This window comes from Pelophylax lessonae (assembly GCF_965119305.1).
Source record: "Pelophylax lessonae genome assembly, chromosome: 5".
Classification (NCBI taxonomy): Eukaryota; Metazoa; Chordata; class Amphibia; order Anura; family Ranidae; genus Pelophylax; species Pelophylax lessonae.
Genome location: NC_138772.1, coordinates 510,126,914 through 510,145,957, shown reverse-complemented (window position 1 = coordinate 510,145,957; position 19,044 = coordinate 510,126,914). Strand labels below are relative to the sequence as shown.

The 19,044-nt window shown below is 44.7% G+C and overlaps 1 protein-coding gene across 2 annotated transcripts in view; it reads right to left on the bottom strand.

The window, feature by feature from the left end:
* COLEC10 (collectin subfamily member 10) overlaps positions 1-19,044 on the bottom strand; it is a 134,838-nt gene that overhangs the window by 27,166 nt on the left and 88,628 nt on the right. For both annotated transcript variants that reach the window (XM_082258227.1, XM_082258226.1), the window contains one exon: positions 554-625. In XM_082258227.1, coding sequence (XP_082114353.1) covers positions 554-625 — 72 coding nt within the window. The remainder of the gene's footprint in view (positions 1-553; positions 626-19,044) is intronic.

Sequence of the window (19,044 nt, the reverse complement as noted above, 5' to 3'; positions counted from 1 at the left end):
TTACAAAAAATAGGGATTTTTTTTTATAGAGAGCTACATCAATCTAAAGCAATAGCTAATCGTGCAATTCATTGTTTCCATAGCAACATAACAAAGATATCTAACTGCATAACATATTAATTTGGCCCCAAATTCTTTACTGCTGGATAAATCATAAATCAGACAGTACTGAGCCCTCTGGACCCGGTGAAGGTGATAGGCTATCAGATTTTTGTGGATGGCCCTTGGTTAATCCACCAAGGGGTCCTCCTCCACTTAGTGGTATCTTAATAAGGTGTACTTTTTTTTTTGTTTTTGCTCTATTTTCTTGACACTGCTCAAGTATTTATAAATGCCCAGCCAATATTGAACCCTACGGACTAAGACTGGGATGCCATTGAAGTTCATGCGCGTGTAAAGGCAGGCGTCCCAATACTTTTGACACTATAGTGTATATACTTACATTGATCCAAACTGGACAATGTAACTAAGGAAAAATTTCCATACCTAAACTTCATTTTTAAAATTTCACTCCACCTAAATACAGTGAAAATATTCCACAAATATATTTTACCTTTTGATCCCCTAGGACCTTCTTTTCCCGGTTTTCCAATCTCACCAATATCCCCCCTTTCACCAACATCACCTGAAAAAAATAAAAATAAAAAAATACAATTAAAGAGGAAGCACAAAAAATAATACACAACATATTGAGAATTCAGCTTTTCTGTAACTGGAACCTGTTCTAAATTTTTGGCAGGCATGCTGATCCTCTAGATCAAATGTGTCAAACACAAGGCCCGTGGGCGCAATCTGGCCCTCCAGGCCAATTCATGTGGCCCTCGCCTATCTCCTGCAGCTACAGGAGAGCTCCAGCTCCTTTGATCCTTCTCCAGATCCTGCACTTTCTGCCCAGCAACGCCCCCAGCTTCTTCCCAGCAGCAGCACAAGGTAAGGGGGGTGCACTGTATTGTAAGGGACGGTGGGGGCTCTTGACATCTGATTGATGTAAGGAGGAGTGGGGTATTCTGGACATCTAATCTTACAGATAAAACCGGCCCTTTGAGAGCAACCATAATGCTGATAGGGCCCGAGATGACAGTGAGTTTGACACCCCTGTTCTAGATCCACTACTGAATAATTATGCAAATTGTGAGCTCTGACTTTAGTTACATATATAAGTATTTCGTTTGGAAAAAAAAGAGTTGTCCAAAAACTTTCCCTGGTCAGGAGGAAAGCAAAAGAAAAACCACAGGCAGCTCTGACCAGCCCTTGCCCCCTAGAGTGGATCCTTTCTGAAGCCCCCCCCCCAAAAAAAAAAAAACCCCAAAAAACAATCACTTCAGAGGATTAAAAATACTTTAACCGCTTTCCGAGCAGCCGCCGTAGTTTTACTGCAGCAGGTCGACTCTGTCATGTGAAACGACGTACTTGTATGTCACTTCGCGGGACTGCTATTGCGTGCATGCCCATTCGCCTCAAGGGAAGCTAATCAGCGGGTCCGGCGGCCGCAATTTCCACTGGTCACCCGCGATGATGATGTAATAATGACACTGGCAGGGAAGGGGTTAACCCAGGGGCGATCAAAGGGTTAAATGTGAGCCTAGGAGGTGTTTTCTAACTGTATGGAGGAGGGATTTGTGAAATGAACACAGACCTGTGATCCTATATAGAAGGAACACCGGCGCTCTGTAATCATTCCAGAGAGAACAACGGGCGGCTGTGTTTACAACAGCTGACTGTCCTTCTCTCTCAGCGGGGAGCGATCGTGGGTGCCTGGCGGATCTGCATCCCCGCTGCCTCCAGGAGAGCTCTCACAAACTGACGTACCCACACGCTGGTTCGCGCAGCCGAGCCAGCCTGCTGTAGTATATCTGCGGCGGGCGGTCTGCATGTGGTTAATAAATACTACACTATTAGCAATTTTTTCTGGTGCCGGTGATCCTTCTGTCTGGCTTGATACGATTGAGCGGTTTTCCCTGATGACTTTCCCTTTGAGGTTGGAAGATCTACCACATCCATAGATCCCTTTCACACAGGCTTTCTGAAAAGGTCAGTTTTCATCCGATCTCCCATAGTCCTCTATGCCGAAAATGCCCAAAAAAAACCCTGCAATAACACACCTGGGCGTTTTTTTTTGGCGCGGGCGATTTTTGGGCATTTTTTTGGGGTCTTTGGAGGCATGCAAAACATCTGAACTTCTGTATAGGGGTATATATACACACACACTTATATGTATTTTACACATACACATATATAGGTGTGATAGGAGCGGAGACATATTGGTGTTAATTATTTCATTAGCGCAAGTATAGTGTTCTGCTACTTTCACACCTATATATGTGTAGGTGTGTATATATACCCCTATACAGAAATCCAGATGTCATGCCTGCCTCCAAAGACCCCAAAAAAATGCCCAAAAAAAAACAATAACACACCTGGGCGTTTTTTTTTGGCGCAGGCGTTTTTTTGGGCATTTTTTTGGAGGCAGGCAAAACATCTGAACTTCTGTATAGGGGTATGTATACACACACACTTATATGTATATATACCCATACACATATATAGGTGTGAAAGTAGCAGAACACTATACTTGCGCTAATGAAATGATTAACACCAATATGGCTCCTCTCCTATCACACCTATATATGTGTAAGTGTAAAATACATATAAGTGTGTGTGTATATATACCCCTATACAGAAGTTCAGATGTTTTGCCTGCCTCCAAAGACCCCCAAAAAATGCCCAAAAAAACGCCTGCTGCAAAAACACACCTGGGCGGTTTTTTTTTGGCGCAGGCGTTTTTTTGGGCATTTTTTTGGGTTCTATGGAGGCAGGCAAAACATCTGAACTTCTGTATAGGGGTATATATACACACACACTTATATGTATTTTACACATACACAAATATAGGTGTGATAGGAGCGGAGACATATTGGTGTTAATTATTTCATTAGCGCAAGTATAGTGGTCTGCTACTTTCACACCTATATATGTGCAGGTGTATATATACATACATGGGTGTGCATATATACCCCTATACACAAGTTCAGATGTCATGCCTGACTCCAAACTTGTCCTCAAAAAATCCCTATAAACGTCTGCAGCAAAAAGCAGGCTGACCGGTGAGAAGCCATATCGCTGCTCTGTAAGTGACCTAAGAGAAACTATGTTTTCTCTATAGCGGTCACCCTGACATGGAAGGGTTTGGTCACCCTGCCATAGCAGTCAAAGCCAGTTCACCCTACACTACACTACGGTCACCCTGGCACTTAACACTTTCCCTACAGAAACTACATTTTTGCATCTAACTAAAGCAGAAAATAGCACCCTAACTACCCTAAATGACACCTTTGAAGCAGAAGTAACAGAACTGCTTCCACTCTCTTCCATGTCCCTGTATTACAATGCTAGGAATTTGGCGGGGCTATCTTATATACTGGGGGGCGTATTCACTAATGATTGGCCTATGGACCCCCTAGTCACTCCAATCACATTCCTAGCATTCTCCTGCCCCCTCAATTGGCTTTTGCTAATGGTTCTGGTCCAATCACGGGCTTTTAAAGCCCATTTCCTGTCCCATTGCATTTTGGTCGGTTCTGGTTGCCAAATTCCGAACTTTTTCAGCAAAAAGTTCGGAATTCGGCCGAACCTCGAACAGCCAATGTTCGGGTCGAACAGATGGTCGACCCGAACCGTTCGATCATCCCTAGTCATTTACTGGCCCCTTTCTTTTCCTGAATGAACACAGTGAGCGATCAGTACCAATCCCTCCTGTGTCCATTCATCACTGAAGCATAGTGAACTGTATCTACTTTGCTTCAGTTTGTAAATCAGCAGGAAGCCTCAGAGCGCTTCCTATTCATTCATCTGTGCACCTGAAGTGCAGATAAAGGGACCGATTAATATATCTCCTCAGTCACTTTCGGTCGAGGGTGGGGCCCTGTCAGGTAGGCTGTATGGGGCCCCCGCGATTTCTAACAGCAGCCCTGCAAGTAGCATCATGTCACAACTGAGTATAAAAGAGAAGAGGGCCGCCTCTAAGTGTAGCAATATGATTACATTTAATGAAGGTTCAACATTTAGCAACTCACATGGTTGATGATGAAAACAGGCACATCTAAGTATGCAGGCATCTGAAGTAAAGCTTTCCACATAGACTGTACTCCGCACCGCCATCAACGTCATCCCTTTCACGCTGCGCTCCACGAGCGCTTCAAGCCTCACTTTCAGATCACTCTACTGCAGGGTAGTCTTCTCAGTCATGACTGCAGACTAATAGTGGTGAGAGACGGCAGTGCGGAGGGCAGTCTATGTGGACAGCTTTACCCCGGTTGCCTGCATACTTATGCTGGCCATACACTAGCCGAAAAATTGTTCGCAAATCTGTCGTTTGGTCCGTTCGTTCGTTTTTCGTCCAGTTAATGGGCACAAATAGAAAATTGGTTTTAACTTTTCAGAGCTGAAAAATCGAAGGAACAGTTTGGAAAATTCTGCTGAACGAACGATAAATTGAAAGGTTAATGTTTCTCGCCCGAACTGTTTGCACTAGGTATATTTGACAAACTGAACAAAAAACGGATTCATCTATGTCCATTGAACGATTTATTGATCAAAATTCAGTCATTACCCGATAGCACGATCCTCTGCTCTCACGGCCGAGTGTTCGTTTTTCGAAAATAAGTTTGAACGATTTTTCGAATAGTGTATGGCCAGCATTACTGTAGATGTGCCTGTTTTAATCATCATCCATGTGAATGTTGAACCTTCATTAAATGGAACCATATTGCTACACTTAGAGGCGCCTCTCTTCTCTTTTATACTCTGTAGCTCCTGCTGGATTTTGCTTCTAATCCCCTTGTGGAGGCGCCATTTGTGGATGGACATTTTATGGTTACACAGCCTATCACATTGCTATAATCTTTTTATATGGACTATAAACTGAAGGATTTATGAATAAATGGTTGTGGAACGAGTTTCCATTATTTCTTATGGGGAAATTCGCTTTGATATAAGAGTGCTTTGGATTACAAGCATGTTTCCGGAACGAATTATGCTCGCAATCCAAGGTTTTACTGTACTTGTTGAAGAGTATCATTATTCATACAGCACTGCTTTTTACTTTTTTATGTACTTTTTGTGTTTGTATATTTACAAATGTTACATGCTGCTTTTTTCCAGACCACTTAAAGTGGAGTTCCACCCTAAAATGATACTTACCTCCATCTTCTCGCTCCGGGTCACCTGAAAAACAAATGGATAATCACAATTTTTTTTTTTTTTTACTTACCTTGTAGAGAAAATATACTTACCTTACTTCCTTCTTCCTCCCCTCGGCGGCCACGGCGATTCGTCACTTCCTGGCTTTTGCAATGATTCCTGGGAGCTGAACGTCATCGCTCCCAGGAATCAATGCGCCTGCACCGGCCCCAACGTCAGTTCTGGGGCGCGCGCGTCATTCCCTTCTAAACAGCTTCTGGGCATGCCCAGAAGCTGTGGAGGGATGACGCGCGCGCACCGGAAGTGACGGCGGGGCCGGTGCAGTGCATCGTGTGACCGAAGAAAAAGGAAGAGGACGCCGAAGAGGATCACGCTGGCTTCAAGCTGCCCACACCTGAGATGGCAGCGCTGGACAATACATTTTCAAGGTAAGTATTTCTCCTAAAAGGTAAGTGCAACCCGGGACAGATCAGAGGCTATCCATTGTGGAATGCACTAGCCCTGACTGTCCCGGGGGTATTTTTAATAAAAAAAGTATCCCCTGGGTGGAACTCCGCTTTAAGCGCTGACAGCTGACATTTTAGATTACTGAAAGTTTTTTACTTTAATGCAATTAAGGTAAAAAAAACTTTTAGCCCCTGTTCACATTGGGCTAAAATCAGGCATTGAGCAGGCCAAATCGGAGCCTATTGCTCACAACGGCTGAATCAGTGCGACGCCGACTTTATGGCACCCCAACAATTCCCAAACGTAGTTTCTGCACTATTTTTGGCGACTTTGGGGGGGATTTCAATAGTCGTCTGTACAGGAATCTTCACAGATGTCTGCCAAATCGCCCCCGAACTCGCAATGACATGCGGGTTTAAAATAGTGCGAGTTCAGCTGAACCCGCACAATATTAAACCGGCCTCAGTTTGAATGAGGGCTCAGGCTTTAAGACGGGCCTATTTCTGACATTTGTTTACAAGTTAAAATCATTTTTTTTGCTAGAAAATTACTTAGAACCCCCCAAACATTATATTTATTTTTTTTAGCAGAGACCCTAGAGTATAAAATATAGATTTTTATATCACACGGTATTTGCGCAGCGGTCTTACAAACACATTTTTTTGAGAAAAAAGACACTTTTTAAAAATTAATAAATAAGAAAACAGTAAATGTAGCCCAATTTTTTTCTATAATGTGAAAGATAATGTTACGCCGAGTAAATTGATACCCAACATGTCATGCTTCAAAATTGCGCACGCTCGTGGAATGGCGACAAACATTGGTACTTAAAAATATCCATAGGCGACATTTTAAAAATTTCTACAGGTTACAACAAGTTTAGATTTTTAGAGGAGATCTATGGCTAGAATTATTGCTCTCACTCAAACGATCGTGGCGACACCCTCACATGGGTGATTTGAACACTGTTTACATATGTGGGCGCGACTTGCGTATGCTTTCGCTTCTGCAAGTGAGCTAACGGGGAGTGGGAGCTTTCATTTTTCCTATTTATTTTATCTTTTAGTTTTTATTTTTACACTGTCCCTTTAACCGCTTGCCGGTCAGCCCCTGCCAGGCAGAGTGACGTTAATTAACGTCACTAGCCTGGGAGGGTCTGGGGAGCGAGCGCGCGCCCGCGGAGGCGCGCTCCCGCACGGTCACGGACCCCCCCGCGCGTGTGACCAGCGGACCCGATGTCCGCCGGCCACTCTGCGATCGGCGGGGGAGAGGGAGAAAGTCAGGCAGCTTGTGTAAACAAGCCACCTGTCATTCTCCTCGGTGTAAAGACACTGATCACACGGATCTACTATGTAGATCCGTTGATCAGTGTCCTTACAGCTCAAGCCACAGCCAATCACAGTAGAAAGCACGCCCCTAGGGACACACACAGCCCCTCCCTCCCAAAAAAAAGTTAACCCCTTCACTGCCAGTGTAATTTTACAGTAACAGTGCATATGTATAGCACTGATTACTGTAGAAATGTCACTGGTAACCCCAAAAGTGTCAAAAATGTCAGTAAAGGGTCCGATCTGTCCGCCGCAATGTTGCAGTACCGCAAAAAAAATCGCAGATCGCCGCCATTACGCGTTAAAAAAAAACAACAAAAATGACAAAAATCTTTCCCTTTGTTAGTAAACGCGATAACTTTTGCGCAAACCAATAAAAATACGCTTTTTGCGATTTTTTTTACCAAACATAGGTAGGATAAAACAAATTGGCCGAAAATGTTAAAAAATTTTGATTTTTACATTTTTTTGGGGGGAATTTCATATAAAAAAATGTGAAAAATATTGCTATTTTTGCAAAATTGTCGCTCTTTTTTTGTTTATAGCGCGTGATCAAAAAATCGCACAGGTGATCAAATACCACCAAAAGAAAGCTCTGTTTGTGGGAAAAAAAGGACGTCAAATTCGTTTAGGTACAGCGTCGCACGACCGCGCAATTGTCCATTAAAGTCACGCAGTGCCGAATCGCAAAATACCCCCTGGTCTTTTAGCAGGAAAATCCTCCGGGGCTTAAGTGGTTAAAAAAAATGTTTTTGATCACTTTTATTCCTATTACAAGGAATGTAAACATCCCTTGTAATAGAAATAAGCATGACAGGTCCTCTTTATTGTGAGATCTGGGGGTCAAAAAAAACCTCACATCTCACATCTACACTAAAAAGTAAAAAAAAAAAAAAAAAAAAAATGACTTGATGATGAAAAAAATGGGCCCTTTAAGGCCGTTGGGAGGAAATGAGGTATGGCTCTACTCCTCCAAGGCCATAGAGTGGAGTGGAGGCTATCTTGCCTTCATTTGACTTCCTGCCTAAGAGGAGAGAGGATCGGATCGTTTTCCCCACTACCGACGGCTCCGGTAAGCTAGGAAAATGACCGAAAAGCGGTGCAAGGGACGGGGACGGGGGGGCACTTCTCCCACCGCCCATAAAGTAAAGTGACCAGATTTTTAAAATGAAATCCGGGGGCATATATATTTTTTTTTAATGGCAAATGGTAAACTATTTTGTAAGCATATTTCATCAAATGATATATATGCAGTGTATGTGTTTATTAAATGATTGTATGATATATACATTATTTCTCACATTTTGTCCATGAGATTAGAAAAAAAAGATACTTCTTAGAATTTTTTGGGGATATGACCACCAAGTGTTATGAAAAAAAGATAGAGAAAAAAACTTTTCAATTCATACTTAGCATTTTATTCTTACCAAAGAATTTTGATTCAACAATCACAATATAAATTGACAATTCAGAACGGTAAAAGATTTCATGGTGATAACACGTAGGATACCTTCTAACATAAATAATCAAGTAATAATAGCTAACTGTTATAAGACTACAGGTGTTAAAGGAACAGTTAGGCACTATAACGACTTCATCAAAATGACGTTTTTATGGTGTCAGGAGGTCCCTGAGCGCTGTCTTACCTTATGGGATTGAACTGTTCTCAAATGAGTTAACCCCAAAGTCTGTGTTCCGGCATTGATCTCCCAGCGGGCACCTCTGATTGGCTGAAAGCAGTCAGCTGATGCTCTCAGCCAACCAGTGACTCCTATTCGTAAAACTGTCTTGAAAAAGGTAAGTATGAGTCACTAAATGGCTTAGACGCAGTGATGGCGAACCTTGGCACTCCAGATGTTTTAGAACTACATTTTCCATGATGCTCAGCTATACTGCAGCGTGCATGAGCATCATGGGAAATGTAGTTCCAAAACATCTGGAGTGCCAAGGTTCGCCATAACTGAGCGTCAGCTAATCGCTCTCAGCCAATCGAGGCGCCGCAAGCTGGCCCTGCAGGAGCCTTCCAATTAAGAGAGATTTCTAAACTGGAAGAGTCAGGATGCTGGGAGATTGGTGCTGGAACACAGACTTTGGGGTTAAACTATTCAAGAATGGTGAGCCAGTGCCAGGGACATCCTGGCACCATAACAACTCTATCTGGGAACAAAACTGGGGACAGACTTGGTCCGGGGATTGTCCCCGGAAACCGGGGACGTCTGGTCACCCTACCATAAAGGTGATCCCGCGGCTCAGCTGCTGGGACCACCTTTATGTTGAAGCGGACCACCTGCTGTTAAAAAAATACCGGGGTAATGGCAGCTATCTGCTGCCATAACCCCAGTATTTAATGTCAAAGCACCAACGTATATTTACAGTGGGCGGTCCGGAAGTGGTTCAGACACTCGGCAGAATGTTTCCTCAGTCATTGCTCTCCCCACTTAGTGGACAGCACAAGGGGAATAAGGAGAAAAGAAGATGAGAAGATCTGTAAGTGAATCTGCAGTGAAGAAAGATCAGGTCACCTGCTCTATCAGACAAAGCTGTGATGTGGCAGAGCTGTGTAAATCTTAGGACTGGATGGACAAAAATCCTTTGGCAGGTAAAACATGGCCATTATATGTATTTCATTTGTTTATTTAATTTTTTGCCTGGAGTTTACCTTTTATATAATTCTAACGTCTCATCTCATCCAGCTTTACTAGGGCAGCTCGCCAATTCCTTGTATTTTATTTTCTTCTTCTGCAATTTAAATATTACAACTACGCTATTATTATTACACTGCAAATGTATTTAATGTGTCCGGTGACGCACTATACCTTAGCGCTGAGTAATATATTTACATTTATCCAAAAACAGATAGCGGGGCATTTACTGGAAATATGAGGCAAGCGGAGAGAAGGAGTTAATTGGGGGATAAGCTGGCTCTGGACATCCAAAACAAATTCAATAAATTGCAGGTTCTCTTTAGATGAAATAAAACAGAGCAGGGAAGAGGAACATCGGTTTACAATTGTGCGGGATGTGGGAAACAGAATCACAGACTCTTCAGGAAGTGTGGGCAGCTTGGCACGTTCCTCCTCTCTCACAGTATGAGATGTTATTACACACCACCTTCTAAATAGGAGAGATGGAAGAAAAATATATATGTGGGGTTATGTCCTGCTTAAAGTGGACCTGGACTCAGAAAGTGAATGGGCAAAGTCCAGACCGAGGGTCAGGGGGGTCCTGCATTCTGATAGGACAGCCAGTGCAGCATAGTTACCAACTTTTAAAAAAAATTTCAGGGGACACTTTGCAGCACAGCTATCAATTACCACACCCACTTCCCTTAAGCTCCACCCACTCTGCATAATTAATCTCGCCAATTTATCAGATTATAGAGTCTACTCCAATATAGAGAGAATTACAGGGAATTAAAAAAGGGAATTTCAATCTTAAGGCCACAGTAGCAGAGTTGGAATAATTCTCCCATTCAGCTGCACTACTTCTGCGTAACATGGGCAGCCCGATTAACAGGCGCTTCCAGGGACAATATAAATTACCCGGGACAGGCTCCTATTTGCAGGGACTGTCCCAGGAAAAAAGGGACAGTTGGCAAGTATGAGTGCAGTATGGAAACTCCTCCTATAAGCTTTAACCACTTCTGGATACCGGAAGGATTTCCCCCCTAATGACCAGGCCCTATTTTGCGATTCGGCACTGCATTACTTTAACGGACAATTGTGCGGTCGTGCAACGCTGTACCTAAATAAAATTGACGTCCTTTTTTTCCCACAAACAGAGCTTTCTTTTGGTGGTATTTGATCACCTGTGCTATTTTTATTTTTTGCGCTATAAACAAAAAAATGTTGACAGTTTTGAAAAAAAAAAAAAAAAAAACAATATTTTTCATTCTGCTATATAACATTCCCCAAAAAAATGTAAAAATCAAAATTTTTTAACATTTTAGGCCAATTTATTTTCTGCTACATATTTTTGGTAAAAAAAAAAATAATCGCAATAAGCGTATTTTGATTGGTTTGTGCAAAAGTTAATGCGTCTACAAACTACGGGAAAGATTTATGTCATTTTTATTGTTTTTTTTTTTTTTTTTTTTTTACTATTAATGGCGGCGATCTGCGATTTTTAGCTGGTTTGCGACATTGCGGCAGACAGTTTGGACCCCTAACTGACATTTTTGGGGGGACCAGTGACATTACTACAGTAATCAGTGCTAAAAATATGCACTGTTACTGTAATAATGACACTGGCAGGGAAGGGGTTAACATTATGGGTGATCACGGGGTTAAATGTGAGCCTAGGGGAGTGGTTCTAACTGTTGGGGGGCATGGCTTGTGAAATGACCATAGAGACCTGTGATCCTATATAGAAGGATCACAGCAGAGGCGTAACTAGAACCTTCAGGGCCCCGATGCAAGAAACCATGAAGGGCCCCCCAGACCCCTGGCCGGGCCCTTCCCTTCAAGCCCGGGGCTCTTCCCACTAATCCTGCAATCTTGGGGCCTCCCCACAGTGGTGAAATGCCAGGGCCCGGTCGCAAGTGTGACCTTTGAGATCCTAGAAGTTCACCCACTGGTTTGCTACCGGGCCCCCTGGAGCATGGGGCCTGGTAGCGATTGCAACCCCTGCAACCCCTGTAGTTACGCCCCTGGATCACAGTCACTCTGTGATCATTCCAGGGAGAAGAACGGTCAGCTGTGTTTACAACAGCTGACCGTTCTTCTCTCTCAGCGGGGAGAGATCGCGGGTGCCAGACGGCAATCAGAGCCACCGGCCCTGTGCGTCAGAGTCCCCGCTGCAGAGTGGGGGCGGGAGCGCCCCCTAGCTGCAGCCACGCAACTGATGTATACCTATGTCAGTTCGCGCAGGAGGGGTTGCCTGCCGCAGTATAACTGCGGTGGGCGGTCCTTAACCGGCTAACCAGGCTGAAGAAAAAAGGTATTTAGCAGTTTATATTTACTAAAATAATTGGATTTCCATGTTTTGTGTACTGTGGGAGACCAGATATAGTGAAGGCAAGCTCCTGGGGTTAGTAACACTTAAAGTTCATGTTCTGCCTTACCTCCTCCCTCTTCTCTCGCTTACAATTAGACATTTTTATTTTTCAGATAAAGTACTTTATTTGTGCTGCAAAGTAGTACTTTTGCATTTTTCGCCCAGGCTAGAATGCCCCCCCACCTCCTGCACAGATGTTTCATAGGTCTCATGTCCCGAGAGAGCCCTGTGGTGGTGCATCTGCATATGTGCTGGTTTTCCTGGCCATCTGCGCACGTGTAGGGTTTCCTGCACACGTGCAGATACAGCTACGAGGGATGTCTGAAACCTTCCCTGTCTTTGCAAATCACCTGCACATGTGTGGATGTACCATTGAGCGCTGCCAGGACCTGAAGGCCGGGCATTGCCTGTGAGCACATCTGTGTATGTGCCATAATGTTAACAGCCGGGGGGGGGGGGGGGGGGGTTTGGGCTGAGACACCTGGGAAGCGCATTCATTTTAACCTGTTCTGGACCACTCCACGCAAAAAAAACTGCGGCAGGGTGGCCCTCCTTCTTTCGTGCTCTGGGTTGAAAGCATGCGCTGCCGGCGACCTGCTCCCGCTGTGATTGGACACAGCAGGAGCCAATCAGTGGGTCCGTCAGATCCGATGTTCGCCGGCCCCCGGCGATCGTTCGTAAGAGAGGCAGAGCGGCAGTCTGCCTATGTAAACAAGTCAGACCGCCGTTCTGTCAGAGGGGAAGATGGAGATCTTCTGCAAAGCAGGAACATGGATCTCGGATTTCCCCCAGTCAAAGCATCTCCCACACAGTTAGAATGCACTCCCAGGGAACACAGTTAACCGTTTGATCGCCCCTGATGTTAACCCCTTCCCAGCCAGTGTTGTTAGTACAGTGACAGTGCATTTTTTTAGTCTCACTTAAGATCGATGATCGCCGTCATTACTAAAAAAAAATTAAATAAATCTATCCCATAGTTTGTAGAGACTATAATTTTTGCACAAACCAATCAATATACGCTAATTGGGATTTTTTTTTTTTTTTTTTACCAAAAACATGTAGCAGAATACATTTTGGCCTAAATTGATGAAAACATTCGATTTTTTACACTTTTTTATTGGGTATGTTTTATAGCAAAAAATAAAAAATATTGATTTTTTCCCAAAATTGTTGGTCTTTTTTTGTTTATAGCCCAAATTAAAAAAAAAAAAAACGCAGAGGTGATCAAATATCACCAAAAGAAAGCTCTATTCATGGGAAAAAAAGGGACGTCAATTGTATTTGGGTACAGCGTTGCACAACCGCGCAATTGTCAGGTAAAGTAACGCAGTGCCATATCGCCATATCGCAAAAAAAAACCTGGTCAGGAAGGGGGGAAGGGGGGGGAAACCTTCCGGGGCTGAAGTGGTTAAAGCGGTTGTAAAGGCACAAGGTTTTTTTTATCTTAATGTATTCTCTGCATTAAGGTAAGAGAACTTCTGACCCCCCCAAATACCTGAGCCTGTTTTCGATCCAACACTATGGCTGAGAGCACCGGCTCTCTCCACTCTCTCTCCTCACTGGACACAAAGGCAGTAGAGGGAGCCATTAGCTCCTGCTGCAGCCAATCACAGCCTATGAGGAGAGAGCAGGGGGTGGGGAAGAACTGTGCTGGGTGTATCAATGGATACACAGAGCCCTGCTCTGGATCAAGCCAGCATGACTGCTCCTATCGCAAGGGGGCACTCAGAAGGGGGGGTCGAGTCAGAAGCGCTAGCGGGGGACCCCAGAAATGGAGGATCAGGGGTGCTCTGTGCAAAGCCATTGTACAGAGCAGGTACAGTAAGTATGACATGCTTGTTATTTGAAACATAAGGCAAGGTCCCTACAAGAGGAAATCTTTAAATGGGGATACTTGTTGCGATGATAACTGTCTGTAATAGCATTTTCCTTCTCTCTTGAGAACTATCCTCTAACACACATATGTCAAACACAAGGCCCTTGAGCCGAGTCCGGCCCTCCAGGCCATTTCAAGTGGCCCTCGCACCTCTCCTGCAGCTGCGGTACCATCCTTATGCAGCCATTATGAGGCTCTACCCTCCCGTCTCAGCAGTTGGCGGCAGAGAGGAGGACAGAACTTCTCCTACAGATCCTTTGCCTCTCAGTCCAGCCACAGCATCCCTTTGTCTCTGCCTCCCCTGGTCTTAGCATTCATCAGACTTCAGCCTTCCTTTGGTCCTCCTCCAGACCTTGCACTTTCTGCTTCCCACAAGGTAAGGGAGGTGCAATGTGATGAACGGGAAGGTCGGGACTCTTTACTTCTGATGGTGGGGGGCTCTTGATATCTGATGTAAAGGGGGGGGGGGGGTTGCTCTCGACATCTAGTCTTGGATACAACCGGACCATTGAGGAAAACCATAGTGCAGATGCAGCCCACAATGAAATTGAGTTTGACACCCCTGCTCTAACAGGAGATGAAGGAAAATCTCCCCAAGGGCACACAAAACAGTCTGCTGGGGTTTTAGCCTCTCCTTACTCTTTTCCAAAGTAAAAACAAAGAAAGTTTAAAACTTAGATATACTTTATAAATGCCGGTTCACATATATGTGATGCGAGAACCCTGAAAATCCACTGCGGGTTCCCGCATCGCATTCAAATCGCAGGCAATTTACACTGCAATATGCAAATCGCTGGGGATGTTAACAAGTGATCGACCGATATGGTTTTTTTAGTGCCAATACCGATACCGATATTTTGGTCATCGGATATCGGTATCGGCAGAGATGTATAGTAACGAAGTAGAACTACTTAAGTACTGTACTTAAGTACCGAAATGCAGTATCTGTACTTTCCTAGAGTAGAATTTTTTTCTCCTACTTCTACTTTTACTTCACTACATTTTTTCGATGATTTTGATACTTCTACTCCGATATTTTTTTTTTGTGCTGCAAAAGTACTCGTTACTTTTCTGCCTTTCCCTTTTTCTTTTTTGTTTGGTTTCCCTCCTTACTGCTCTCTCCTACTCTTTCAATTATCCTCCCTATTCTGCCTTCCCCCCTCCCCTCCTCTTTTCTATAGGAAGGCAAAGGTAAAGATACCCCCCTTTTTCATGGTTACCTGGTCTCTGGCCATTTGGGTAGCGTTGTTCCGCTCCAGGCTTCCGCTGGGCCGGCGTGGAGTGCTCCCACATGCGCCTCTCGGCGCTCTGCATGTGTGGCGGCCTTCGGCCACTCCGCTCCTCCCCTCCTTGTCTCCATTCGCTGACGTCTCAGCGCTGGGAGGTGGGGATTCCGGCGGCCACGCAGTAGAGGCATGTGCGCATGCACAGTGCAATCGAGGCACTGGTGGCCATCTTGGTTAAGGGAAACATGGGGGGGTCTCTGATGTAAGGGGGGCTTTGTGTGGGCGGTCAATGATGTAAGGGGGCTCTGTGTGGGGGGTCTCTGATGTAAGGGGGGTCTCTGAAGTAAAGGGGGGCTCTGTGTGGGAGGGCTCTGATGTAAGGGGAGCTCTGTGTGGAGGGGCTCTGATGTAGGGAGAGCTCTGTGCGGGGCTCTATGGGGGGGGGCTCTGATGTAAGGGGGGCTCTGTGGGGATGGTCTCTGATGTAAGGGGGCTCTGTGTTGGGGTCTCTGGATGTAAGGGGGGCTTTGTGTGAGGGGTCTCTAAAGTAAGGGGGCTTTGTGTGGGGGGTCTCTGATGTAAGGGGGGCTCTGTGTGGGGGGTCTCTGATGTAAAGGAGGCTTTGTGTGGGGGGTCTTTGATGTAAGGGGGTGCTGTGTGGGGGGTCTTTGATGTAAGTGGGCTCTGTGTGGGGGGTCTCTGGTGTAAGGGGGCTCTGTGTGGGGGGTCTCTGATGTAAGGGGGCTCTGTGTGGGGGTCTCTGATGTAAGGGGTCTCTGTGTGGGGGGTCTCTGATGTAAGGGGGACTCTGTGTGGGAGGGCTCTGATGTGGGGGGCTCTGATGTAAGGGGAGCTCTGTGTGGAGGGGCTCTGATGTAAGGGGAGCTCTGTGGGGGGCTCTATGGGGGGCTCTGATGTAAGGGGGGCTCTGTGGGGATGGTCTCTGATGTAAGGGGGCTCTGTGTTGGGGTCTCTGTTGTAAGGGGGGCTTTGTGTGAGGGGTCTCTAAAGTAAGGGGGCTTTGTGTGGGGATGGTCTCTGATGTAAGGGGGCTCTGTGTTGGGGGCTCTGATGTAAGGGGGCTCTGTGGGGGGGTCTCTGATGTAAGGGGAGCTCTGTGTGTGTGGGGGGTCTCTGATGCAAAGGGGGCTCTGTATGGGGGTCTCTGATGTAAGGGGGTTCTGTGTGGGGGGTCTTTGATGTAAGGGGGGCTCTGTGTGGGGGGTCTCTGATGTAAAGGGGGCTCTTTGTGGGGGCTGGGGGGTCTCTGCTGTAAGGGTGCTCTGTGTGGGGGGTCTCTGATGTAAGTGGGGCCTCTGCGGGGGGTTTCTGTTGTAAGGGGGCTCCGTTGGGGGGTCTCTGATGTAAGGGGGGTCTCTAATGTAAGGGGGGCTAAGTTTGTAGTGATCATAAAAAAGAAAAGTCAAATGAAGTGCAAGAAAAAATGTGCAGGGCGCTGGTGGGGGCGCCACAGGATCAGTTCGCACAGGGCGCTTGAACACCTAAGGCCGGCCCTGGTTGGGAGGTTCTTTCCCATTAACAGCAGATATGAAATTATATTCATCTTGTTTTGTCACATATATATATTTGAAGATTCACAATATTTTGAACTTTTTATTGACTTAGATTTCATACACTCTACCTTTATTTTATTATTGGAATATATTGTTGTATATCACATTGGTTTATATATGATTTTGCGCACCAATAAGCTGTGGAGAAAAAAAAAACAGGCAGGGAAGAGAAGGAGGGATGCTTTAAAAGGGGAAGGGAGGGACATACTTTATCTGTTTTTTGTTTACAAAAAGTTACAGCCTAAGGAATTGTGATTGTCCTTTAGGTTAATCATTTGAATAAATCATTTGAAATAATAAAAAACAATATGATGTTCAAACTTTTGACTTCTTTCTTTAATAACTACATAACACAGTACTTCTACTTCTACTTTCAGTACTTGAGTAGAATTTTTTTTTCAAAACTACTGGTACTTTTTACTTTTAGTACTTAAGTAGCAATTTTTTTGAAAAAACTACTTGCAATACTTAAGTAAAAAAAATGTTGAATACTTTAGTACTTCCACTTAAGTAACTTTTTGATCGAGCACTTGCACTTTTACTCAAGTAGAAATTTTGAGTACTTTATACAAGTCTGGGTATCGGCCAATATCGGCCAATAATTTTGGACATTTAACACTTTTTATTAATTATTTTTTTTACAGGTACTGTTGTGGAGGGATTTGGGGGTCTAAAAGACCCCCAAACCCCTCCTCTGCACTTAAAAGCATTCAAAACGCCAAGTTTGGCTGTTTTGAATGCTGTAAATTATTTTATTTTCTGGCGCCGAGTACCCGGAAGTGATGTCATGACACCACTTCCGGGTTTTTACATGGAGACCCGATCAGAGATGAATGCGGCTTTGATTGGGTCTTCTCTTCGGCGGCCTGCAGGTAGGATGCCTGGGTCTCCCGGTGGGACGGGACGTCCCCTCCCGCTCCTTGTAATGACAGCCGAGCGGCTTCTCAGCCGGATCGGTTGCCATTACAAGTCAGCCGACCGTCGGCTATGGACGCCGGTACCGGGGTGATGCCTCTAGCTGCAGGCATCACTCCGGTACAAGCACTTTCCGAAATATCGGCAATATCGGTAACCTCCAGGGCCGATTCCGATATATCGGGGAAAGTGCATATCGGCATTGCCGATAATCGGTCGATCTGTAGTGTTAACGACACCCCCAGATCAATTTGCATATCGCAGTGTGAACTGTCAGTTCAGATATAAATCAGATCACATAGGTGTGAACCACCATGCGACCCGATTCTGCTGTGGACCCAAAAAAGGGTCCTGTGCGTGTTGTATCCGAATCCAATGTGAATTCAGCCATACAATCTGTATGGCTGAATTTGCATCGCACAGAAATCGCATGTGATTTGCAGAGCAGTGCGCTCCGAATCAAATGCTTGTCTGTCATCGCACTGATGTGAGCCGGGGCTAAGGCATATCTAATTTCAGTACTATGTTTTTTAAACCATATCATGATTATCTTCATAGCAGAGTTGTCTACACAATAAATTAATGAAACACCAGCAGGGTTGCCATCATTACATAGAGATAAAGTACCAGACTCAATGCCAACGTCATAAAAAAAGAATAAAAACGCCAGAGCTGTTCCAGAGTCATAAAATTCCATAGCAGTTTTGGAATGATAACATGTTAATCTCAATGCTGCCATTGTTAAAAAGTAATAATATGCACTCTCTGTGTCACAGTTAATAAATAATTACGATGTGTCAGTCTCGGGGCCACGGTTATTATTGAAATAATGAAATCGCATTTTCAATGCCACATTGGTTAGCAAGTAATAAAATGTCTATCTGAAAGCCTCAGTTGTTAAAAAAAATAATAAATGCCCATCTCGGTGCCAAAATCCCCAATAATAAGCATAATATTAAAATTCCTCAGCAGTGATCCACCTAAACCAGCAAAAGAAAAGTAATTAAAATCCAATTCTGATGCATTAACAAAGACAGGGATCCGGGTTAGCATACATTTGCAAATGTATGAGAAAGTTACAAGACCTGTAGACAGCCATGGGCGTCCGCAGAATTTTTTTCGGGGGGGGGGGGGGGGGAATTATTTTAAGGTCACCCATTCTCCACCCCTTTTCGTCCCCATAGATCCCCCTTTAGAGCAGGCCAGGCCAGGATCCCCCATAGATCCCCTTTAGAGCAGGGTCCCCATAGATCCCCCTTCAGAGCAGGACTCAGTGTCCTGGCACTGACTAAACTGCTCACTGTTCTCCCTGCTGGACGGCAGGGTGTATCTCAGGATCTTCATACAAGAATCTTGCTGCTTTTGCATAATTATTTCTGTGGTTTGTGGTCTCTGCACCTCTTCCACGGCTTCTTTATATACGTTGTATGTTGTATACTCCTTTAGATATTGGATCACAATTATCAGGGGGCAGCTCTGATATG